At 35.3% G+C, this 27,339-nt stretch overlaps 1 protein-coding gene across 2 annotated transcripts; it reads left to right on the top strand.

Moving 5' to 3' along the window:
- Window positions 1-1,217: 1,217 nt before the first annotated feature.
- LOC127098243 (uncharacterized) lies at window positions 1,218-25,988 on the top strand. Of its 2 annotated transcripts, XM_051036779.1 has the most exons (22): window positions 1,219-1,831; window positions 2,314-2,376; window positions 3,918-4,017; window positions 4,118-4,241; window positions 4,362-4,461; window positions 4,536-4,613; window positions 4,713-4,772; window positions 4,893-4,997; window positions 5,172-5,282; window positions 8,874-8,915; window positions 9,015-9,128; window positions 9,207-9,391; window positions 14,961-15,247; window positions 16,104-16,225; window positions 16,347-16,389; window positions 16,480-16,571; window positions 17,685-17,733; window positions 23,596-23,666; window positions 23,792-23,911; window positions 24,605-24,705; window positions 25,256-25,301; window positions 25,500-25,988. In XM_051036779.1, the coding sequence occupies exons 1-22, from the start codon at window positions 1,658-1,660 to the stop codon at window positions 25,548-25,550; spliced, it is 2,238 nt and encodes a 745-aa protein (XP_050892736.1). In that variant the 5' UTR covers window positions 1,219-1,657; the 3' UTR covers window positions 25,551-25,988. The 2 variants fall into 2 exon arrangements, 1 of the variants encoding a protein (XP_050892736.1); XR_007793319.1 differs by lacking the exons at window positions 25,256-25,301; window positions 25,500-25,988 and having other exon boundaries at window positions 1,218-1,831; window positions 23,596-23,676.
- The last annotated feature ends 1,351 nt before the right edge of the window (window positions 25,989-27,339 follow it).

Here is a 27,339-nt window from a genome sequence, read left to right as displayed (position 1 = left end):
GGTTGCCCATCGCAAATGTAACGAAAACATATGACTATGGTATGCCCATCGCAAATGTAAATACATTTACGAAAATGACTGACACGAGGTAGGTGTGATATGACAAGTGGCAGACTGGTCTCAAAACTTGTGTGAGGTTGTCCCTCGCAAATTTGTCTGAAACCATTAGCTAGGAGTGTCCTCTCGCTAATGGTCAATTTTAAAATTCAAAATCTCTCTCCTTAACATTTGCGAGGGGTTGTCCCACACCATTTACTTTATTATTATTATTATTATTATTATTATTATTATTATTTAATTTTATACATTGCGAGAAAATAAATCCTAAACAATGCAGAAATTTAGTGAATGAGTTTTCACCTCGCAAATGCCCTGACTAATCAAGCAAATTCTTGTAATGTTCATCCACACATTCACTTAAAAAAACATTAAAAAATATTATTTTTTGCGTTCTTTAGATATATTTCCATACAAAAATATAAATTTTCCGGCTTGTAAATATATTTTAAATATGAGTTTTTATTATTATAGAAAATATAGAGTAAAAAGAAGCTTTTAATATAGAAAAAGATTTAATTATGATTTTATTTCTAAGTTTAATTTAATATTCTTTAAAGAGTTTCATACTCCAACAATTAATTCAATCTCTTATTTTTGATAATTATTTTAAATCAATATCTCTCTCTATATATGCACCAAAATACTATGTCATACCATAAAAAGTAATTTAAAAATATTTTTTTTATTTAAATTGGCACGATACATAATTGTTATTGATTGAAAGATTGTTATTGATCGAAAGTGTTAAATTTATGTAAATTTGACCGGATACATAATTGTTATTGATTGATTAACGGTGTAAAATTAATTTACACTATTCATCTATTTTCTTATATTATTCAATATTTTTTTATGTGTCATTTTTTTAAACTTTTTAAAGAATAATTCTTTTTTTATTTAAAATATTCTTAATTATAATATTATATATATATTTTTCTATATAATAATTATTTAAAGATAATTTTGACAAAAAAATTAGTAATATTATTTTAAACTTTATAGTGATAATTAAAAATAATAGAAACAAGAATAATATTTAAAAAGAAACAGAGGTAATATATAATATATATATATATAATTTTTTTAATATAGTATAATAATTATTTATTATTTTTGTAAAGAGAGGACAATGCCAACTCGATCCTACAAATGAAAAACACACCACGCGCACTTGACCACATCAACACTCACCACTCTCTCTTCTTCACATTTTTCATCACTCTTCTCTTCCTCTTCCTCAAACATCTTTTCTTTCTTTCTGTTTCTCTTTTCTTTTTTTCTCACTTAGGGTTTCAAATTCACCCATTTCTTCAAATTTCATCAACACCAACCCCTTCTCCTTTATCTCCAATTCGATTTTCTCACCTTATCCCCCTCGATTCCAACTCTTTAACCGATCGGTTGATATATTAATTTCAGTTTGATTGGTGTTTGCGAGGGTTGAAATCGATGGTGGATTTTTCTTGGGAGTGTTTTCAGTTACTGGGAAGTACTCTGAAGGTTAAGTTTTGAGCCCTTTTAGTGATTGATTTGGGATTTTTTGTTGTTGTTCTGATTTTGATATTTGAGGGGAGTGAGTTGATTGTAGAAGTAGGGTATGGAGAATGGTTACGATGAAAAATTGGCCGGGAAATTTTCAGGATTGGATATTAACCAGAACGGTCAACATGTGCGTGATCAACCTGGTTATTCATCTGATAACAGCAACAACGATAACTTGTTTCAGGTTATGAAGGCCGTTGAAGCTGCCGAAGCCACCATTAAGCAACAGGTACTTTAGCTCTGGTTTCAACACATGCTGTTCCATTTCAACAGTGATTGGTTAAGTTGTATGATGTATGATTAATGCTTGTATGTTTGGAAATTTCTGTTTTGTTTGATCTTGGCTTATTGAATATGATATGATACCTTATGTGGCAGTAGCCTGGCTAATGTAAATGCTATAGAAAACTTACTTCTGTCCTTGAATTTAGGTCAATGAAATATTTGGAACTTATATAAACCTTTATTAGTTGAGATAGGGAGTAGGATATGTTACTTCTTATGTTAATACTGCATATTTGTCCCTCCATTCCATTCTTTTGGTTTACCTGCTGTCGTCAATGGGGTTTAACTAATGTCCTTGAGCAAAAATGTTACACTGGCCTGCACAAAGTTGCAGTTGTGGGTTCACTTTCTAGTCCAACGACAGCTTTTTTCTTGTCATATTCTTTTAAATTGGATAGTAAGGATGCAATATGTTGCTTTTGACAGGTAGATGAGAACAACCAGCTTAGGTCCGAGCTTCTGAGTAAAATTCAGGAACTGGAAAACTATGTAAGTTCTGTAATGGTGCATGTCCAATTTAACATATTGATATTTTCGATTTTAAAATATGAACTTTTTTTATACTTATTTTTATACAAGTGATTGCTATGTTGTTTGCCCATTTTTTTGTGATTCTCTATTATTTGAATTGAAGTTTTGTCTTACTAAGGTAGGAGTTACTTACTGGAGCATATCTAATAGAACTAAGGACATTGTTTGTTATCTACGTGTCCATGATCTACATTCTAGGACAATCTTAGACTACTAGTATTTGGAAATGGGGTTTGGAACGTGAGAATAGCGTCAAGGTTGTATATATGTCACGTGCATGTGAAAAAGGAAAGAAGATAATTACAAAGGCTTTAGAGGGTAAGCGGACCTCCTTATTGAAAAAGAGAGCATAAATAACAAAAGGAAAGAGCCTTCAATGGAGCCAAGCTTCTTAATCCATCAAAAGGCACTATTTACCCTTAGTGGCCGCTATAGTGTTTTGCACTGCCAAGGCTCTTCCCATACAGTGTTATCAAATTGTGGCGTCATGGCTGCCATGGTGGATATACATGGCGGTTATTGCGCTCGCCGCAATGATAAACATTGGCCGATATTGTGGGTTTTTCCGCCATAATCTGCTATAACGGCGCCGCAAAGCGGCCAATATGGCGGGGTTTTGGCTCTCCGCCATGGACAACACTGTTCCCATAGTGGTTGGCCTCCGCTCCGCTTTAACGGGATAAGCCGCCATTGGCCGCTATTGACTACTCTGATATTAATTTGAAATATGTAGTAATAACAACCATATGAAAATAAATATAATGTATCTATATGTCTATACATACTATATATAGACATAGTATTATTTTTTAGTCTTAATTATTTAATGAACTGTAGTAATTACAGGATTGTCAATCCTGGATCATGGACTATAGTGGCTTGTTGATGCTAAGAAAAAAGAGACTATAGTGCCTTGTTCAAATTTCTCTATGCTCTCTCTGTGTGTGTGTGTGTGTCTATATATATATATATATATATATATATATATATATATATATATATATATATATATATATATATATATATAATTTCTTATGGCGCAGCGGTTAAACTTTACTGTGGCAAGTGATAATAACTCTTGGTATCGACTCTTGTGGGATCTCTTTTCATTTGTACACTGAATATTTTAACAGAAACTAGTTTTACCATTGCTCCTCAATGTGGAACTAAAGTGACAATATTTATATATACATGTATTTGGTCCCCTCATATAAACGACAAGCTTTGCCATTGGTTATGCTTTAGTGACACTATTTGAAAACCGTGGTCAACAATTGTTTGTTCTTAATACTTTCATGTATTGATTATTTAATAAATATAAATTTATTAGAGTTACAAAGAGTCATTCAGCGACATGCTATACTGCTATCTCAGTTTCGGGGTTGGCTGTTGTCTGGGGTTGACAACCTAGAGTAGTACTAGAATTTGCTCTTAAAAATTAATTTAAAAAAAAACTAGTAAAATCTAGTTGTGCAATTTTAACTTACACGTTTTGACAGCGGTTATATGGATCATTGGAGAAAAAATCACACCCAGTTGCTGCATGGAAGGAGCCGGGTCATGGATCTTATGAAGCCCGTCTATCATTTCCATCTTCAGGTAATTGATTCTGTATGCTCAATGCTACTGGAACCTCGTTTTTCGGTGATCTAACTAGTAAACTAGTTGCTCAACAATGTTGTTAAAATTATACACACAGGTAACCATTTTGAGAACAGTCAAATAAATGGAACACCAAAAATGCCAAATTATCAGCTGCCCGTGGATAATGTTGGCCACTCTCAGCTGTCTTCACCATTTACGAGGTCGATCTCTCCAAGCAGGTATGTGATGTCAAATATCAGTTACAATGCCATAGTTATAATGTGGTATTATATTAATTTTATATATAGGTAGTTTTGAAGAAGGATTTGTGTAATTTAAGAAACCTGTCTTTATCGTAGGCATCTACCAGAAGGAGATAACGATTCTCGACTCAGTTCACCCCGGCAAGGCTTGATGCCAATGCCTGAAACAAATAATTCGAATTCTTTGCTGAAGCAGGTACTAACTTCAGCTCTAATATTTCATCTTAAATCAGACATGATGTTTATGGAGCCATATGTGTATCTATTTAGGATCTGACCATTAAGGTCCGGGAACACGAAGAAGAGATCATTCTATTAAGGAAACATCTAGCAGATTATTCTGCTAAGGTAAAGATGTAACTATGTTTTTAAAGTGGTGATGCACATATCTTTAGATTATGTTTTGTCTGATATCCATTATGTCGACTGATGATTTTTCCATGACAGGAAGCACAAATACGCAATGAAAAATATGTCTTGGAAAAGCGCATAGCATATATGCGTCTGGTATGCATAGAATTTTTGAAGTCCTCTGATATTCCTCCTTAAACATCCTTATATGTTTCCCTCCTCTATATTTGATTTTTCTATTATGCTTGTTTGAAATATTTGTAATGTTGTTTCCAGGCCTTTGATCAACAGCAACAAGACCTTGTAGATGCCGCATCAAAGGCTTTATCATACCGACAAGACATAATTGAAGAAAATATACGTCTTACCTATGCATTGCAGGTTATTTTTCCTACATGTTTTTTCTTGTTATTGGGTGGTATATGTTGAAATTTGCGTGATAACTTGGCTGTTCTAACTTACTATTTTTCAACAAATATCCATGGGTAGTACCTTCTTTTGCTGTGTGTTTCATAATAAATATTTAAGTTTTTTGCCTTTTCTTTTTCTTATCAGGATGCACAGCAAGAAAGGTCAACATTTGTTTCATCGTTGCTGCCTCTTCTTGCAGAATACTCCTTGCAGCCACCTGTTCCTGATGCCCAGTCAATTGTTAGCAATGTCAAGGTCAGTTTTAGGCCGTTCCTTTCGTGAAATAAGTAATGCTGTTGCCCTTGCATAAGGACTTTCAAGTTCAAGTATAACCTCAAAATGTGACACCTGTATGTATTTGAAATCTTCCACACCTATCTTTCTCACTCCCGAGTGTGCTTCGAAAAGGAAACATAGTTGTCAGCATTAGTGCTTATAGTGCCATTGTTGCAGAAGAGCACCGCAGAGTGGCACCAGCTAACTTTTGTTTCACATTTTTGGAGCATTTTAAAGTAGCAGAGATGCAGCCGGCATCCCAGAAAATCAAAGCTCTTTCTGTCCTGTTTTGTGCTTTATTGAGGTTTTTTTTTGGGGGAAGGGGGTATTTTAATTTTTTTCAGGTTGAGTCAGAAAGCCTATGTATTTCTTATTTGAGGCTAAAACCACCTTTCTTTTACACTCATGTGAGAGTTGAAACTTCAAACCGATACACATGTGAGAGCTGAAACTTTAAGCCAATGCGCACAGTAAAGGCTGGCCTTCTCCCTTTCTAGCCACTGTCTCGCTCTCTGGCAATGTTAACCAATATTATACAGCAACATTCCGGTACTTATTTTTTGATAGAAACTGGTATCTAGTTGGGATGATTTCCCCCTTTCTGACTCTTCATGTTTTTGCTTAAAAAGTATATTGATAATTGATTAACTTAAAAGGTAGCAATAATTAATTGCAACAGTCTCTGGACGCTGTCTCAGAACAGAGGGTAAGTTATTTTACAATAAAATTCACTAGGAAAAAACATAGAAATTTAGAAAGACAATAGTATGCGGTTGCAAAGCAATTTCTATCCAAGAAACTCTCTAGTCTCTCCCTCCCAAGAATTTGAGAGCCTTGTGTTTCCCAACCAGTATCTTATCCCAATTAATTGTCCACTGACTTTCCCATCAGTTTCCCTATTTATTTAATATTATAATTGCTGCCCAATAACATAATAACCACCTAATTGGTTCAGACCATAGACCATTCATTAATTCCGGATAGCGGAGCGGAGCGGCCGACCCCAAAAGTGGGATAGCGGGATATCTTTTTGTTGACTTTTTAGAATTGACTATTTTTTGGACTAAATATATGAATAATCTATACAAATAACACAACACCCATAAAAGTTTTATAAAAATCAAATACTAGTATCAAAGAAGAAAAGAGAAGAAGAATAGAAAACAAGTTTTCAGAAAACAGAGAACACGTTTTCAAAAAGAAGAAAAGAGAAGAATAATAGAGAAAGACTAACCTGAGTGAAAATCCAAGTAAGGAGGAAGGAGGAAGTGGTTGATGAGTTGAAGGGCAAGGGAATCGAAATCCAAAAATGCCAACAGAAAACGCCGAACTGAGAAAAGCTAGGGCAAGTGAAGAATCAAAAAAGTGAGAAGAGAATAGAAAAAGCATCTTCAGAAAAGAGAAAGTATCGGAGGTGGCTGGAGGAGGAGCGCCGGTTGAAGATGATGATGCTAGGGCAAACAAAAACAGAGCCGTTGAGAGAAGACGAAGAGGAGAAAGTATCGTGGAATGGAAAGTCAATTGGTACTTATATTGACCTTTAAAACCTAAGGGTAAAATCGTAATCGTGCAAGGAAAAAAGAAACCACCAAACCGCTCCATGCGGGACGTGGCCCGCTCCGAGAAATCGCGCTGTTTGCGCCCGCTATCCGAAACTGGGATCCGCGCCTGTGTTCTGTCGCGCATGGTGGCCGCCCCGGCCGGGAATCCCGGGTTAGCGGCAATAGCGGCCGTGATTCATAACTCTGTTTAGAAGCTATCATCTGCCTCTCTAATGTCAAAAATAAAAGGTCTACCACTCTTTTTTAAATATTGTTTCCTGTACTGTTTGTTCTTTTGTTAATATATGATTATATACATATATGAATAAAAGAAGAGTATAAATTAGAATAATTCAAGACTTAAAGACCCAATATCATTGTGATATATAATAATCCAGTAGTAAAATGGAATAGGAAATCAATTGGCAAGTCTCTTGGAAATCATAACATAAAACATGTAAAATAAAAAAAGTTCAAAATAGTGTTTTTAACCAAAACAGAAACCTAAGTACTCGTGGCCTGACGAAAGAAGCAATCAACTCAGGCACCGCAAATCATGCCTAAAGGCTGCCAGATGCCCTGTTGCAGTGACGTGTGGGTAAAAACACGACAAACGGTGAAGACATGTGAAAATGCACATGGCTGTTTTTAGAGTTGAAAATCTATAGCAGAAGATTTGGCACACAACGGAGGTGGTTACGATGGTTAACTCCATAATTTTTTTTGGTGACCGCCTGTGGCAGCAACTGAGGTAGGAAAGGAAACTGCCGAAAAAGAGGAAAGTATTATATTGCAAGCCTTTTGGGAACTTGGAATAGCGATGAGACAATTCAAGGAGAATAGAACAAAGCTCTAGATACCATGTTGAAGTTATGAGATTTTTGATAAAACGAGGAGAGAAAAATAGAAATATTATAATAGTGAAATATGTTTGATATTGAATAAGACTAAACTCTAATTTCTATATATAGTGATACATAGATTTAATCATAAATAAATAGGAAAATCAAGAATAAATTATAATAATTAGTATAAAATATAACCCTACGATATACTCTAAGCTACTCTAAAATGACAAGATGAATTTTATAATATTCTAACAGTAAGCAAGGATAACTAACTAGGTTCGAGATGAAGAAAACATTATTTCGTTACTTTTTTAAAAATAATCTGTGTGAAATGCAAAAAGGAACCATCATAGAGGAAATGGTTTTGTAATACACTCCGCGATTGTTGAGACACGGTGTTAGTTTTTCAAGGTAATGGTTTTGTGATAAATAAATGAGTTTTTTTCCTCTCTTTTTTACTATAGTGATCAGTAGTATTAATAGCTGGTGAATTTTTTTCTTGATTTTCTTAATCGTGCTAAATCTACATTTATTAAAAGAAAAAGAAAAGGGTACTAGAGCGTAATTTATAACCAAGTTTGAAATTTATTTTCGTCTGACAAACCTTATGTTAGATCCACGGGGTTGTCAGGAGGATAGGATTGGAAATATAGATATTATCCATCCATAATGGGCTGCAATTAACAGAATGGGACACATGGCAGAGAGTGAATGAGTGGGAAGATTCTATTATTATTTATTGGGAAGTGATGAAGAAAGAAGCCTGAATGAATATAAAAAGGGGCGGGTAATAGAATTGATAGGGAGGAAAATAGTGATGGAATATGATTAGGAAACATCTTGTAAATCTTATATTATTTCTTAGGATTGGCTTCCATATTTTTTTATATTTCATGGTTTATTTTCTTATAGGAATAGGATTAGGAGTCTGCTGTTATTATAATCCACGCTCAGTATTCAGTCTTTTGAATAATCAACCATTATCATTTATCAAAATCCAAAGACTTGATTCTTTCTCTTATTTTATCTATATCCCTACAACTTCAACCATTTTGACTTGGAAAATCTATATTTCTCTGAAGAAAATGTCATATTAGCAATACTGAAACCTGTCCCTCTGTTTACATCCAAATTATAGGACCTCGCCCATCTTGAATTCACAGTGATTTTGCTTTTGGCAGGTTTTGTTTAAACATTTGCAGGAAAAACTTTTTCGCACTGAGGTACGCCGGGCAGATACATGGGTGGTCCTTTTGTATTTACAGTTTTTCTAAAGAAATTGGTTGTATTAGTTATATCTGTTCTTTATTGCCGTGTTACAGTCAAAGCTAAAGGAGTCACAGTATCAACTGACACCTTGGCGTTCAGATATGAACCATGCAAGTGTTGCTACACAATCACCATTGAACTCCATTGGTGCACCTTTGGAAACTTCAGTAGGCTTACTTTGTCAATTTGTCATTTTTTATTCTTATCCTTAAATAAAATTCTAAGTATTGCATTTTTTTTATCAGAATAAAAATAGCCTTGAGCTGGTACCTCAGCATAGGTACTCTCAAGTTATGACTCAGGCCCCCGTTGATGCTCAGACAGGCACTGGTTGGGATGCAATGAATCGCTACCAAAGCGGCATGGGTGGTGGGCTGGCAGCAAATGTTGATGCTGATGACTTGGGGAGATATTCACCTATTGGAAGCAGGTGAGCCTGATCAAATGAAGACTGCTACTCTGAACTGAATGTATTGGTGGGTTCTGTTTTCATGAAATCTTTGTTAAAGTGGTTCTGATGCATGCAATGTTGTTCCCTTCCGTTAAGACTCAAATGAATAAACTATTCTTATTAGGCAATGTGTCGGGCACTATTCTTAACAAATGGGAAGTAACATTATTAAAATTAGGGCCTCATCTCTATAATCCGTTGCTTAATGTGATGTGCGTTTGTACTATCTTAACGATATTATTGTCTTGCCGTCAATGAGAATAATTAGGTTTACTATATTTCCTTTTTATGAAATTACATTCTTAAAAAGGGAAACTTGTGGTTTGCACTTTGCTCTCAAGAATTAGGGTGGAATTGAGTTGTATTGAATAATTATGGTGAGAATACACCAGTTATATATATATATATATATATATATATATATATATATATATATATATATATATATATATATATATATAAGGCTTGCAAAAGCTAATTTAAGAAATATAATAAAGACTTCTACACAATCAAATTCCTATAGTTGAGGGATATTCTCAATATACTAACATAACAAAATATACACGGTTTTGACACTCCCCTTCGAGCTGGTGATTAACAATTTTCCATTCCTAACTTAGAAATAATCCTTTCAAAGTTGTTGCTGTTCAACCCCTTAATTAGAAGATTTGCAAGGATGCCTTGGGAGGAGATATATGGAGTACAAATTAGGCCACTATCTAATTTCTCTTTGATGAAGTGCATGTTAACTTCAAATTATGGGCTATGCGAACAACATATTTATTATCACAATAAAGTCTCACTGGTTCACCCCACTTTATCCCCAAGTCTTCTACGGTGGTCTTTAACCATAGTAGTTCACATGTCCCCTGTGCCATTGCTCTGAACTTTGCTTCTGCAATATATCTGGATACCACATTTTGTTTTTTACTATTTCAAGTCACAAGACTCTATTAGCACACCTATAGAATCTTACTGGATCAGAACTGTTCTAGTATCAGTTGATAGAAACCATCTGATATACAAAAGGAAATAGGCAAAATCCATTTGAATTACAGAATAGTACCGCAAAACTTTGAGACTCCCCTAATGCCTAAATGACCCTTTTCAAGTTAAATTCCAAGATAATAAACCTCCCCTGTCTTTATTTATTCCAAACATAAACACAAGATTAGTAAATCGTAACTGCCCTTATTAATGTAATAATTTTCCAATAACTACTCCTTAATAATATAATAATTGCCACTTAAAAACATTATTGCTATGTCATTAGTTTTCCTTAGTGAAAGGTCTAACAATACTCCCCATTAAAGTTTCACCTTGTCCTCAAGGTGAAAGAAATACACAGTAGAAACATGCATCATTCTGGATCCAATAACTTGAAGCATAGAGATTGAGTTGTACAGGAAATAGGATAACTTCCTCCTGGATCAAATCTGCTCGCTGTTGTTAGTACTCATGATTGGTTGTTGGGATGATGACAACACCGATAGTGGATCTTTCTTGATCCTAGACTTTATCTTAAGAATAGCATCAACCACCGGTGTGACCCAACATCTGGCGGTTTCTGCAACGGTGGCTGTTGGCCTAATCGTTGTGGCATTGGCCACTTATTTGGTCCATTTCTGAAATCTTTGGCCTAATGAGTCTTAACTTATTTGGCCTAATTTTCCCTGTTGCAGAATTCCTTTAAGTGTGATGACAACGGTGCCATCGATGGATAGTCAAACATGCACTGGACCAGTATCTGCACGACATTTGTACACTGTTCTCTTCCTTCCTTGACCCCCATCCCTCTCAGGAGGTCCTTCTTTTTTATTTCTGCCATCATCACCGACTTTTCCTTTGAGTTAATCGCCAGGCCAACCTCTGAAGGTTTTGTTGGCGGTAGTGAGTCTTCTTCCTTTTTCTCATTTTTCCCTTCAGTTGTCTGAATGAGAACTGTATTTCCTTGGTCATATTCTTCTTGTTGAAGGTTGAACATGTGAGGCGTCAACAACATCGATTCCAATTCAGGCTCTTCTTCATCAGATACAGATATAAGGTCTCTATACTTTGGCTTAAAATTCCAAAGTGGTTTTCACTGCCTCTTGCAACTTCTCACTCTCCAGTTTACCACAACATCGAAGTGTTCCTCAATACAATTCAACCACCAATAGGCATCACTGCTGCTGTCAAACTGCGGCATTTCCATTTTCCCCTACTGTGAATTTCTTGCCACTCTTATTCCAGTTGATAGAAACCAACTGATACTCAGAAGGAAATAGGGAAAATCCCTTTAATTTAAAGAATAATACCACAGAACTTCTAGGGTCTGGGCTTCCCCTAATGCCAAAATGACCCCTTTCTACTTAAATTCCAAAATTAACGAGTCCCCCTCCATCTTCCCCTATTTATTCTAAACATAAAACTACAAAAATTAATAAAAATGTAACTTCTCCTTATAATAACTGTCACTAAATTGCTAATAATATAAATAGTTGTCACTAAAATAAGCATAACTGCTACAAAACTGAAAAGTCAATTTTCCTTGATTCTTAATGAGAAGTCTAACAGACTCCCACCCAAAAAAGTGAAATATTTAGTACTCCCTCCGTCTCATAAAAAATGTCCTATTTGAACGATTCTTAAGGAAATGATTGGATGTGTTGGTTTTGAGGATAAAACTAATACCATTTATTAGAATATCTTTATTAATTATAGTTAAAAGAGTAGTTGGATAAAGTAATAGTTAATAAATAGGGGTATGATAGTGGAAAATAATAATAATTGCTGCATTGATATTATAAAAGGACAATTATTTTGAGTAAGTGCAAATGAGACACTTTATATGAGACGGAGGGAGTGGTTGATCTACTATTCACAATCAACCTTGCATAGTCAACATCACTATATGCTTCAAAACCCATACTTACATTTCGTTTGAACACAATTCCTCTACTTTGGGTTCTTTCAAATATTCCACAATTTTGAGCGCAACTTGTAAGTGAATCTCCTATGATTAGTGCATGAATTGGCGGACTAATCTTACATCATAGACAACATCAAGTCTAGTATGTGATAAATATATGAGTCTCTTTGATACATTTCCTTGTCAACTACACTATCTTCTTCTGAATTTCCTAACTAAGATTTGATTGGTTAAGTGGGCCTGGTCGAGTTTTCGTCGGGTTTGGACAGCAACGATGACATTTACCTGGACCGAACCAGCAACAATGACATTTCCTTAACAACTACACTATCTTCTTCTGAATTTCCTAACTTAGATTTGATTGCCCAAGTGGGCTAGGGAGACTGAACTTGGGTTGAGTTGGGCCTGGTCTATTTTTGGTTGGGTTGGACATCAACAATGACATTTACCTGGACCGAACCCGCCCAATCAAGTCTGTTTCAAACCTGTAAATGGGCCCAGTTACCAGTTTAGCCCGTTTTCACCCGTCCAACTTGGTTTAGAAGACTTTAGATAGTATGATTTTGGTTGGACCTTGGGTCTTTGTCCAACTCTAGTCTTGTTCTCAAAGTCCTTGGCTTGGTGCTTGCTTTCGTACACTAATAACATTGTTACTTCCCCCAACCTACCATAACTTTAGTAGACCTTCCAAACCGCGCTCTTGGTGATTGTTTTAGCCCATATAACACCTGTAGCTTACAATATTGCAATAGTTTGTTCACCATATTCAGAGGGCAATTCCATGTAAATCTTTTCTTCAAGTTCTTCATGGAGGAAGACATTTTCTACACCAAGTTGTTGTAAGTTCCAACCACAATTAGCTGCTAGGGAGATATTACCCTAATTGTATTCATTTTTCAATTGGAGCAAATGTTTCCGAGTAATCCACTCCATATGTATTTTACAATACATACCCACTTGCATCCTACTGGTTTCTTTCCATTTGGTAGATAGACCATTTTCCAAGTATTATATTCTTTTCCAGAGCTTCCATTTCCAAGTCCATGGATTGTATTAGTTATTATTATCATGGTTTGTTCTCGGTTATTCCATTTTGTTGGGGGCGTTTTGCGAGTCTTCTCATTGGTAAAAAAACAATTTAGAGGGTTGGTTCTAATAATGCCAAAGCTTATTTTAATCATTTGCCTAATTCCTTTTGTCAAAAATAAGGTGTTATATATACAGGAGTCTTCATGCATCAAAACGCCCCCGACAAAATGGAATTGCCGATGAGAGGGAAATTTGATCCCTATAGAATGGAATATCTAATATCAGATTTTGTATTAGTTATTATTATCACGATTAGCTCTTAATTTACGATTAGGTCTATCCCTATAAATAGAGATTGATATTGAGTCTTTTGTATCAAGTCAATATTAAGCTTCTGCCAATAATATTTTTTTCTCATCTTTTACCAAAAATCCCACAACTTCAACAGATCCAACTCCATGGACAAAATTTTGAGGTGATTTGCATACGCGGTAATAGTCTTGTATCCCTGTTTTGAAACCACTGTTTTCACATTCACCTCATATATCCAAGCAGCATCTTTGGCTTTATAGTAAGTCTCTTCTATTGTCTTCCAAGTTACTTTTCCAGAAAGTGTGTCCTCCCTTAGATGGGTTGACACGTGGTGCATATGAAAGTAGCGGCCGCATTCATGTCGGGATTTTAAAGATGAAATTCTTCACTATTTTGGCGAACAGATCACTTTTTAGTTTTTCCTGTTTCGAACCCAACTGAGGTAGAGGAAATATGAAGATGAAGTAAAAAAGAACATCCAATAAGTAACAAAGCATGAGGATGAAAAGAAGTAGGGGCACAACAGACAGGGAGGTTGAAGGTAGTGGGTAAGAGAGAAAAAAGCTGTACATGCTTCATGAAAAAGATAAATCTGTTATTAAAACAAAATGGAAAAATATTTAAAAGAAAGTAGAAACAAAAATACTTGGATATGGCAAAAAATTATTTGGATATAAATTTTATATATATATATATATATATATATATATATTATAGTATAAAGTAATTTAAGGTGTATGTTACCTCTGTACCGGTGTCAAGTTCCAATATTAATTGTTTTCAATTCTTCCCTAGGAGTAGTAATATCCAAATTCCAAATTGGCAATAACTTTTATAAAGAATCTCACTTTCCAATGATACTGTCTTTCAATTGCAGTTGGTGCTTAAGTAGGAATATTATTATAAATTGTAATTGCTTGGGTGTTCTGTTATAAATGAAATGAATTCTGTCTTGATTGATTAACAATATTTATCTACCTTAGTTTATTTCATAGCAGCTAAAGTCTGACTGGTCTCTCATAGCTTGTTGTTTAAGTTTGTCATCAAATTATAAATTATCTCTTGGTTTTTCTATATTACAAATTGAGAAGTGGTATACTCCATTAGTGGGCTTTTCATAAAAGAACAAGTGCTAATTGGCATGATTTCTCTCTCTTAATTTATCTGCAATGTCATTAGTTCCTCATGTTGAGCTTTGTCATATTTCATCTAAAAATGGTAGAGTGAAAAAAGTAGGACTTTTTATGGGCTGTTAGACAATGTCATGTTTGCTCAAATATATTGCTCATTATACAGGAATTCTTCAGCCCATGATGTACCCAACCACCAGGTAGTTACTCAGGGTGATAGTCAGAATGAGTACTATGGAGAGTTGTCTAACAAACAAGTCACATTTCGTGAACCTGTCAGCAACAATGAAGTGGAAGATCTGGAGGGTGATGGGGACCATAGTGAGAGAGAGGCACCTGCTAACTGGAGCTCAGGCAACCCTTCTTATACAACCTCTGTTGATGATCCCGGCTCATCATATTCTCCTTATCTACCGCCAGTTCTTGAAGAACCTTCTTCTTCATTTTCCGAAGGTTAGATTTTGGTCTATTTGCTTTTTGTATGCCAAAACACTTTTAATTTGGTTATTATACAATTCAGTTTTTTTTTCCGAAAGACAAAATCCTTGAAAATGTTGTCTTCTGCCTTTTTTGGAAGCTAAAGTAACAGTATCTTGAGATAACTCCAGACAAAGCTGGAGTGTACAATAATTTTTTCAGCATGAACAAGTGGGCCCTTATTTTCTTTTAAAGCTATACTAAATACTTGTTGAAGCTTTGCTGTTGGCAAAATAAAGCTGTTGTTAGAATATAAAGAAATAAATATCTTATAATATACTTCCTCCATCCCAAAATGAGTGAGCTATTTCAGCATTTTGACACACATCAAGAAAAATGTATAGATGAAAGAGAGAATAATAATTTTACAAAATTATCCATATATGCCAACTGGAAAATATTGACTTGGAAGTGATGCCTCTAATATTAGTTAGAGGGTACTATTGGAAAAAAGTAATTAACGTTGTATTCAAAATTGAAAAGGTCATTCGTCTTTTGATTAAAAAAAGTCATTCATTTTGGGATTTTTTTTTTATAAATTTATTTAAGTAGGTCAGTCATTGTGGGACAGACAGAGTATCTTAGTTTAGTTTTTAGGATCAGTTTGTAATCTTAGAGAATCTTAGATGATCTCTTAGGGTTACTTTTTATTTTGCTTATTAATATTGTGATTTGTTTTCTGATTTCCATATTTATTTACCGAGTCTACGTGTCCTATATGTAGGGATTAGTGTTAAATATTTTGTATCAAGTTACTATCAAGTTATTCATCAATAATATTCAAACTCTTTTATCTATAACACATAACTTCAGCAAACATATCATTCTGCAGCGGCGGATGACGATCCATTACCAGCTATAGAGGGCCTTCAAATTTCAGGAGAAGCCTTTCCAGGAAGGGAACTTCAGGCATGCGGATACTCCATCCATGGCACCACTAGTTGTAATTTTGAGGTGCATATAATTTGGAACTTTTTTCTTGATGCTTTATTTCTTTTGAGTTGTTTTTCTGTTTGATATCAATGTTAGACATCTCTTCCAATCAAATAACATTTTCTTTTTTTGTCCCTTCCAGTGGATTCGGCATCTCGAAGATGGTTCTTTTAATTATATTGAAGGTGTTTTTATGCTTATATTTGTATTTTTTCCCCTTCCTTTCATGCATCCTTATATGATAAACTCAACCATAGCCGTTGTCCAAAATATAGGGGCAAAGCAACCCAACTATCTTATCAGTGCTGATGATGTTGATACATCACTTGCCATTGAAGTTCAGCCTCTAGATAACAGGAAGCGAAAGGTATTTTTTGGAACTTACCATAATGGCAGTCTTTTACCTGTGTGTGTAAGATGATTGGAGTTATTATAAAGTGGCTTTTATTTAGTTATGGACTTTCTCTGATATGCAACCAGCTTATAAAACAAGCAGTTCATTGAAGAGTTATGAATTTGAAGGATTGATGTTATGTGATTTGGAATTACTCATAAGTGATCATACTGAGGATTAATATATGTTGGAACTTGTGTTTGTGCATTGAGTGACTGCTTTTAATCTTCACTTTGTTAGTCATAGTAACTTATTTTTCAACATCCAATTCTGCGTATTTTATTCTCGTTGTCCATGAGTGCTTTATTATTTTTTTTGTGTGAATTTTTAACATCAAATTGCATCATGTTAGTGTAAGGTCATACAAATTAACTTTATCCAACGGCTGACATAAGAAAATCTTTCACCAATGCTAGCATCGGTAACATCTGTGACTGTAATTAATTAGATTGAAAATTCTCTTGCATACTCAAAAACAGCATATAATCACATCTCTTTGTTTCACTGCACTGATGTTCTCTTTGTCAAGAACCTCTGTTTCCCTATGCAAACCCATTGTTTTGTCCAAAAGTGATGTTGCTGAATTGTGTGACTCTGGATTCAATGAGGATTTAACTCAAGAGTCAAGGTTCAACCCATGCTTGTCTTTAACATGGCATATAGTTTCACTTAGCCCTTCCTATATGGTGCTTTGAAATGTGCACATTCAGTTTTCTTACTTTTGGGTGCTGGTGTATAGAGTTGTATACTTACATATTTGTCGCTAACTTAATTTTTCAATTTTTAAATATTTTTTTATGTTGGAATTACATTAAATATTTTTAATGTTATATATGCTGTTTTTTTTCTCATGAAAAAGTACTGTATTTAATATTTTAAAAATATTTCCTGCAATGCAATGGCTCAGATCATTGAGCCCTTTGCGCAATAGTGCTCTATGCTATTCAGTAACTTCAGATGCAAAGAGAGAAGCTAAAACATAATTCATAATGTGTACTTTGTAAATTGAGTTGGTATAAGTTTGGTTTTCTGATTATGGTTATCTTTCCCCCCTCTCAAAATCTCATCCATTACTTGTTACTGTAGGGAGAACCTGTGCAAGTTTTTGCAAATGATAACAAGAAGATCACTTGCGGTGAGCTCCTGTATCATAATTAATGTTTTTGAAATAGTAGTTGCTTCATTCCATGTAACTTATGAGATAGACTCTAAGGATTACCAGTTCCAGTGGATTTTCAGTAATCAGCAAGTGTTTGTGTATCTGCGGTAGTCTATTTGAAACTAAGATTCTATTACTTGTCATGTTTGCAAGAAAAAATATATAAAAGGGCATGATTGTTATTTTGAGGAAAGAAATTGGTGCCATTTAATAGAGTAGTTTACTAATATGCCCTTCATTTTATTTTTCTATTCTGTTTTGCTGAGCTGTCAGCTTTGTTAGTGGTGTGCTGTTAGCTTGTTATGCGCCTCACACCTTTCTGTTTTGGATTACATGGATATATATTGTAGCCTCTTGTATTACTGTTCATCAGATAATACAATGAGAGTTTCTTTTCATTCTCTCTCTTTACCTAATTCTATCATGGTATACAGAGCTTAAATTTTTTTCCGATCCATGGAATCTTTATTCCCTTCCTCTCAGGTGAAACTTTCTCACCTAATTTCTGTTAAGCTTGACGACAAGAACTTCAAACAATGGAAGCAGCAGATTGATGGCGTCGTCCGTGGTCATCGTCTTCAACGCTTTGTCACTGTTCCGGTGATTCCGTCACCGTCTCCCTCAGATCCTGCATCTCACAGTGCGTTTCTTGAGTGGGAACAGCAGGATGCTCTCATCTGCACCTGGCTTCTCTCTACTATCTCCGATGCTCTCCTTCCTAAGCTCGTTGACTGCAAGCATGCGTGGCAGGTGTGGACAGAAGTTCATCGCTACTTTGATGTTCTTCTCTCCACCAAGGCTCGTCAACTTCGTTCAGAACTCCGGCGTCTTACGAAGGGTTCACTAACGATTACTGAGCTTATGACGCGTTCTCGTGACATCAGTGAGTCGCTAACCTCCATCGGTGATCCCGTTCCTCTTCGTAACCTAATTGAGATTGTTCTCGATTCGTTACCTGAGGATTATGATTCTATTGTCGCTGCCGTCAACAGCAAAGATGACGTTAGCTCCTTGGAAGAGTTGGAGTCTTCCTTGCTTGCTCATGAGTCGCGATTGGAGAAGCATCGCAAAGCTGCGATTACAGAACCTGCGACGGCGACGGTCAATCTCACTCAAGCAACACCTTCTCCTACTCCAGGCGCTTCTGATCAAGTCGTCTCCGAGGCGTTTCCTCAAGGAACGAGTCACGTCACCGCTAATGCTGAAAATCATTCCTATGGTGCACGTGGTGGTCGTTCTGGTCGCGGTGGTGGTCGTTTTGGTCGTGGAGGAGGTCGTTTTGGGAAATCACCGTGTCAGATTTGTCACAAACCTGGTCATGATGCTTCTGTATGCTACTATCGTTATGCCAATTCCAGTGGTGCTAGTTATCCACATCATCGAGCTCCCTTCAATCCTTTTCACGTGGCTCCTCGTGCTGTTTATCCTGTGCCGCTTGCTTATGCTTCTCCCAGAGCTGCACCTCCCAGATCTTCTGCACCACAAGCCTTTTATGCAGGTACTGAAGCTAGCAGTGCAAACCAGTGGTGGTATCCTGACTCAGGAGCTTCTCATCATGTTACTCCTGATGCCTCTAATGTGTCTGACTCTGCCTCCGTGCCTGGAACTGAACAAGTTTTCATAGGTAACGGCCAAGGTTTGTCCATCAACTCTGTAGGTTCTATGTCTTTTCCCTTACCTCACAAACCTCATCTATCTCTCACTCTTAACAATCTCTTACATGTCCCTCACATCACCAAAAACCTTATGAGTGTGAGCAAATTTGCTCAAGATAATTCTGTATTTTTTGAATTTCATCCTAAGTTTTGTGTTGTCAAATCTCAGGCTACTTCTGAAGTCTTACTCAGTGGTCTTGTTGGTGCTGATGGCCTCTATAAATTCTCCAATCCAGCTGCTCCTCCGTTGTCCAAGTCTTCTTCCTCTTATAGTTCTAGTCATAGTTATCCTGCAGCATACAATTGTAATGGTTCCTATAGGACAGATGTTATAGATTCTATATCTCAGTGTACTGAATCTGTTGCAAATCATCCTATAAATCCTTTGTCTTCTTGTAATGAATCTTGCAATTATAATGTTACAAGTACCTTTTTCAATCCTTCTCTAAACTCTGTCAGTACTGTTTTACCTTCCTCTCACTTTAATGCTGCAAATTCTATTGCATCCAATAAATATGTGCTTTGGCATACTAGGCTGGGACACCCCAATCATCATGCCCTCACTGAAATCTTCAAACTGTGTAATCAGTCCTTTCCATCTAAACCCCCTGCTGAGTTATGTCATGCTTGCTGCATTGGCAAGTCTCATAGACTTCCTTCTTCTTTATCTACCACAGTTTACTCTCATCCTTTTGAGCTGGTTGTATGTGATCTCTGGGGTCCTGCCCCTATGCAATCTTCCAGTGGTTATACCTATTTCCTAACCTGTATTGATGCCTTCTCTAGGTTTGTTTGGGTTTTTCCTCTCAAACTTAAGTCTGACACCATGGTTCAGTTTCTTCAGTTTAAGAAAATGGTTGAACTTCAGTTCAATTGTCCCATTAAATGTGTCCAAACTGATGGGGGAGGTGAGTTTAGGCCTCTTACCAAATATCTCACAGATTTAGGGATTGTTCACAGATTCACTTGTCCCCATACACATCACCAAAATGGCCTTGTTGAACGTAAGCACAGGCACATTGTTGAGACTGGCCTCACACTCCTTGCTCAGTCCACCCTTCCCTTAAAATTCTGGGATCATGCATTTGTCACAGCTGCATATCTCATTAACAGACTTCCTACACCTATACTTGACAATGTCTCACCTTATTTTAAATTACTTCACAAAAACCCTGACTATACTACCCTTAAAGTCTTTGGCTGTGCTTGTTATCCTTCCCTTCGTCCCTATAATTCTCATAAACTTGATTTTAGATCTCAACTGTGCATTTTCCTTGGATACTCTACCTCTCACAAAGGCTATAAATGCCTTGCTTCAGATGGTCGCATTTTTATTTCCAAGGATGTTGTTTTTAATGAAGCAAATTTTCCTTATTCCACCTTGGTTTCTTCTTCAAAATCTGTCTCTCTTCCTAACACTCCATCCTCTTCCTCTCCCTCTCTCAGTTTTCCTCCTGTTCCCTCTACTCCCTCTACTTCTAATCTGTCTTCTATGCCTTCTTCTTCCTCAAATTCTGCTTTTCTCAACTTAGCAGTCCCACTATTCCTAATATTTCTCCAATCTCTTCTTCCTCTTCCTCTGCTGCTCCCTCTAACTACTCTTATTCTTCCGGTCAGCAACCTATCCCTCAACCTCTCACTGCCATTCCCATTACCTCTTCTCCTTCTTCCTCTCCTGCCCTCATTCTCTCTGATCCAGCTGAAGCTAGCACTCTTTCTCCCTCCTCTTCATATTCCTCTCCTTCAGTTGGTCCCTCCCCTGGCCCTAGTCCTATTTCCCACCCTGCTGCCACAGCTTTACCTTCCATTCACCCTCAAAACATTCACCCTATGCAAACTAGAGCCAAAAGAGGAATCACCCTTCCTAGACTTCACCCTACTCTATTAATAGCCCACCTTGAACCTACATCTGTTGAACAAGCCTTGGCTGCTCCTAACTGGTTTCAGGCCATGAAGGAAGAACATCAGGCACTGCTGAGAAATCAGACCTGGACTTTGGTGAAAGCTCCTGCTGGAAGGAAGCCTATTGGATGTAAGTGGGTGTTCAGGACTAAGGAGAATCCTGATGGTTCCATAAACAGGTATAAAGCCAGATTAGTGGCTAAAGGGTTCCATCAAAAGGCTGGTAATGATTTTCAAGAGACTTTCTCTCCTGTCATTAAACCTGTCACTGTGAGAATTGTTCTTTCTATTGCTGTTACAAACAGGTGGCCATTGCAGCAGATTGATGTTAACAATGCCTTCCTCAATGGCACTCTTGAAGAAGAAGTCTTTATGCAACAGCCCCCTGGCTTTGAAGTTGCTGACAACACTCTTGTTTGCAAGTTAAATAAGGCTATTTATGGTTTAAAACAGGCTCCTAGGGCCTGGTTTGATAAGCTAAAGTGTGCCTTGGTTCAACTCGGGTTTAAGGCTAGTAGATGTGATCCTAGCTTGTTTTTGTTGCATCAAGGTAAACTTCAGATTCTAATTCTGGTCTATGTAGATGATATAATCATCACGGGTAGTTCTGCTCCTTTTATAGCTTCCTTGATCAAGCATCTCAATAATTCTTTCTCTCTCAAACAGCTGGGACACCTTGATTATTTTCTAGGGATTCAAGTGACTCATCTCCCTAATGGTTCTCTTCTCTTATCTCAGACTAAGTACATCACAGATTTGCTTTCAAGGCTTAATATGTTGAATGCCAATGGCATGCCTACTCCCATGATCTCTAGCAGCAAATTGTCCAAGGTTGGGTCTGCTGCGGTTGATGACCCTACTCAGTTTCGGTCTGTGGTTGGTGCCCTTCAATATGCTACCTTAACTAGGCCAGAGATCTCTTTTTCAGTCAACAAAGTCTGTCAGTTTTTGTCCAATCCTTTAGAGGATCATTGGAAGGCTGTTAAAAGAATCTTAAGGTACCTAAGTGGTACTCTGCACCATGGTCTTCTCCTTCAGCCTGCTCCTATTCAGCAACCAATGCAGTTGCTAGGGTTCTGTGATGCAGACTGGGCATCAGACCCTGATGACCGGAGATCTACTTCAGGGGCCTGCATATATCTTGGGCCTAATGTTGTTTCCTGGTGGTCCAAAAAGCAATAGGTTGTTGCAAGGTCCAGTGCTGAGGCGGAATATCGCAGTATGGCTCAGCTAGCTGCTAAACTCATTTGGATTCAGTCCTTGCTTAAGGAACTCCATTATTCCTCTCAAGTTCCCAAGATCTTGTGTGATAACTTGAGCACTGTTACTTTGGCTCACAATCCTATTCTTCACAACAGGACTAAGCATATGGAGCTTGATATTTTCTTTCTGCGAGAGAAAGTACTCAGCAAAAGTCTGACTGTTGTTCATGTACCAGCTCAAGATCAATGGGCTGACATTCTCACTAAGCCCCTCTCTGCTGCCAAGTTTGTTCCTCTTCGTTCCAAGTTGCGTGTGTATGATAAGGCTACTTTGACCAGTCTGCCATCAGCTTCTAAGGGGGACTAATAGAGTAGTTTACTAATATGCCCTTCATTTTATTTTTCTATTCTGTTTTGCTGAGCTGTCAGCTTTGTTAGTGGTGTGCTGTTAGCTTGTTATGCGCCTCACACCTTTCTGTTTTGGATTACATGGATATATATTGTAGCCTCTTGTATTACTGTTCATCAGATAATACAATGAGAGTTTCTTTTCATTCTCTCTCTTTACCTAATTCTATCACATTTAACCCACCAAAGCATATATTAACAGCCAGTGTTTTTACTTATTTTATGTGAACTTTTTCTAATTCATAAGTATCATATGTTCTAGTAGAATGTAGCCTATTAAGATTGTTAGATAATTTTAAATGATGAGTTGTCATATTAACTTGGTATGTACTTGAGAGTTGAGACATGTACAAAAGAAGGGGATATAGTCTTAACATTTTTTATGCATTCATTGTGCTGAAGTTATCAAAAGTAAATAATTTAATTAAAAAGTTTATCAGAAAGAAAAAATTATGAATAAGGAGAATTGAATATCATCTAAGAGAAGAGTTAGAAGTGAAAAACAATCAAGTTACCAACTTATCTTCCTTGGATGTGTCATACTGGTTTCCTTGGTTTGAACCATTTGATATAGGTTTCCTCTAGTCCCTTACTATTTTATTTTTGGGTTGTACGTGTTGGGAGTTCCTAAATAGTTTTTTGAGTCGTTCCCTTTTGTTATTTTTTCTCAGATCATGAAATGCAGAGCCACATAGAGAAGAGTTTTTATAGCGGACATGCTTCATATAAAGTTTCCCTTTCGGTAATTCAATGAAAGTAGTTTTCTTAATTGTTATAAGTTTCCTGTATCAAATTTTTATTTTATTATCAGTCTTCTTTATGAAGATTTCCTACAGTTTAATATTTTTCTCTCTCTTGATATTACAGACTGGATATCTTGATATATGGGAACCAGCCACATTGGTAGTTAAGAAGGAAGGTTACAGTATCAAATGCAGCGGACCAAATGGAGTTGTAATCACAGAAAAGTTTTCTCCATCGACAACCGTATGTCTATTCCTTGATATTATTTGTTAAGATTTTGTCTAGTTGGAACTGTGGCGGAGTTATTGATTGGTTTAGGAAAATGAAGTTACAGATTCTGGGAATCATTAAGTGAATTGTATCTTTCTGCCTTTGAACATTAGTTTATCTATATGATTATTTTTTTTTTATAATATATTAAAGTTACTTATAATAGATAAAAAAAATACTCTCTCCGACTCATAAAAAATGTCCTATTTGAACAATTCACGGTTCTTAAGGAAATGATTGGATGTGTTGGTTTTGATGATAAAACTAATATTATTTACTAGAATACCGCTATTAATTGTAGTTAAAAGAGTGGTTGGATAAAGTGAAAGTTAATAAATAGGGGTATGATAGTGGAAAAATAATAATAAATGCTGCATTGATATTGTAAAAGGACAATTATTTTGACAAGAAAAAAGTGCAAATGAGACACTTTATGAGACACTTTTACTCCCTCCATTCTTTTTTAGTGGTCATTTTAAAGTTCTTTACAAAGTATTAGAGGTCAAGTATCCATATAGGACACATCTGTTATGACATTCAAAGAAAATACCAGTGTTGGGGTTTGATAAATCAGTTTCTTATGAAAACATGTGTGTTTGCATGTTTTGAACTCTAAAGAAGATTTGGTCTTTATTGATTAGCTAATTTTTTTAATCTCTTCTGCAGGTTGTAATTCCATATGGTCATATTTCAGAATTTATTATAATTGGCTCCACTGGTGCGGAACATCTGTTAAGAGCAGAGAACAACTCAACAGATGTCAGTGCGTAAGTAGTCTTACCGTTTCATTTTTACAAACTGACTAACAAAAGGAATGAAGTTGCACAGCATTGAATAGAATAATGATCCCTTCTCTAGTTGTGCTATGCTTCATTATCTACCTTTTAAATGAAAAATGTTCCAATGAAACGGAAGCCAATTTATTTTATTTTATTTTTGTATGCGCTAAAATTAATTTATGGATATAAACTTGTTTTTGGAAGGAACTCTTAAATGATACGGTGTTCTACTATAATCGAGTAATAATGCACATGACTTGACGTAAGACGTATCAAAATGGCTTAGTTATTAAGCCTAAGCTGATCACCTTTCTAAACATTAAAAAGTCTAAGCTTGGCAGTAGTCCGAATGCCTTTTCTCCTCTGCCTTCTTGTTTGTGATTGCTTCTATCTTTTAATTTAAAATGTAATAAAAAAATATGAGCTGAAGATTAATGTTTTTCTTTTTTGTACTTGTGTCCTTTAGGTATTTCTGTAATCGCCGTCTATTTAATTTTTATATATTCTTGTCTGATTATTTTTGTTGTTCCTTTTGCAGTGCTAGAGACACCATTGTGCTCACATTGAGATTATTTATCCGAAGGGTATATAAATCTTCTCCTTTACTTTATGTGCTGCCGATTAATATTAATGACAAGGGTATATACTATACATTTTCCATTTGGACCTTCTATTTCATTGGCATATGATTATGCTATGAATAATTAGTAATCTATTTTTTTGTCAAGAATTGTTCCAGTGAGTGGGCAGTATATTCAAGTTTTTTTTAATTTATTCTGCAGGCAGGGGACAGAAAGAGGGGGAGGAGGAAGGGATTGTTCTTTAACAAGTAAGGGAAAATCGGTTCTACTTGGCAGAAAATCTCTGCTGCAAGTGAAATGTGTTGATCATAGATGGGGCTGGGAGCTGTGTTTTGTGTGCTACATAAATTTTTGCTAGTTTCTTATTTTATCATAGGGCAGAATTAGCTTGAGCTGTAACTGTGATTCTATATGCCATCATTTCTTTTAAATTTTTTTATATTCTTTTTAGCCATTTTCCGTGTTGTGCTACTTAACCTGGAAATTACCTGCTTATTGGTTTGGGTCAAAACCCCATCCAATCTGTGAAGAACCGACTCAGGTAATAACTACTCTTTTTAGTACAGATTGTCTGTCTCAGGCAAGTTTTGAATGTGCGAATCATGTTGCTATAACATTCAAAATATTGTTTTTGAATAACAAGTAATGAGTAATTATTTATATGGTCAAATGTTAGTGGTTTGGTGGAAATTTTGTGTAAGGCATGAATTGAATTCTATACTTCCTTTGTATTCTTTAGCGTTCAATTTTATATCACTGATCTACATCTCTGGCCACAATAACAAATACTCCTAATTATTTGTATTTGACAGTTCAATTACCTTGTTATTATGAAAACATAAATATTTTAAAAAATCTTGAATTTTCAATGAAATGTTTTGAAAGTCTGCATGCTTTTTGTATCTTTAATTAACATAATAACATAATCACAATATTTGGAAAGATGTCTCTCTGACTTGCCAGGTTTTATAAATGATATAAATACTACCGTTTATAGCACGCACTCATCATTCCAACCATTATATATTTTAACACATAGCTTCTTTCTTTGTAACTCTCTCATTTCTATTTATTATTTAGTCTAAATAAAATCTTTTTATTTATTTAAAACATAAATAATATAAAATAAAATAGTAAATTTTAAGGGATTAATTATTATGTAATGTCAGTATCGATTCATCACTATCATCCGTTTGTATTATTTTATAGATTTTTAAAATAAAAGTTAAAATATCTAATCTATGATTAACTGATGGGATAAATTTTTTTTATAATGTATTTTAATTAAATTCAAATTTTAATATGATTAATAATATTATTTATAATATTTTAATTATTCATCATTTCATTTAACATTTCTCTTTAGTAAAAAGTGAGAAGTAGTTTCAATACGAGAACAATTATAATTACTACTCCCTCTTTTTCTTTTTAATCGGCTCTTTTTAACTTTTTTCGCATATCAATAAAATTATTAATTTTTATCTATAATACCTTTAATTATTTATTAATTCATTTGATTTTTTTTCTCTCTTTAATAAATAATTAGGGGTAATTTTGACAAACCAACAATTAATGTTACTTTGAAAATGACAAATAAAAAGAAATAATTTTTTTACTCAAAAACGACAATTAATAAAAAACGGAGGGAGTACTTTAAAATTTAACATAAGAAAACAAAAAGGAACATATTTTCTTAAGGAACATATTTTCTTAAAGGAAAACAAAAAGGAACATATTTTCTTAAAGGATAATTTAGGTAATATTAGGGTTGAAAATGAGTCGAGTCAAACTTGTTTCAACTCGATTTGATAAGAATTGATTCAACTTAAAATTTAATTCGACTTCAATCTGATTTTTTAGTTCGAGTTTGATTCATTTTAAGTTAATAAGAAATTTAGTTCAATTTGTTAGATTCATCTTGTAAATTTCAACTCACTTGTTTTATGAATATAATAAAGTCTATTTTTTATTTTTATATATTTAATATTTAAAATTAATATTTTAAAAAAGAAAAGTAATTAAATAAATAAAAACTATACAA

The sequence above is a fragment of the Lathyrus oleraceus genome, chromosome 6 (assembly GCF_024323335.1).
Source record: "Lathyrus oleraceus cultivar Zhongwan6 chromosome 6, CAAS_Psat_ZW6_1.0, whole genome shotgun sequence".
Classification (NCBI taxonomy): domain Eukaryota; kingdom Viridiplantae; phylum Streptophyta; class Magnoliopsida; order Fabales; family Fabaceae; genus Lathyrus; species Lathyrus oleraceus.
The sequence above is the reverse complement of the archived record's forward strand: the minus strand, read 5'-3'. Positions and strand labels throughout refer to the sequence as shown.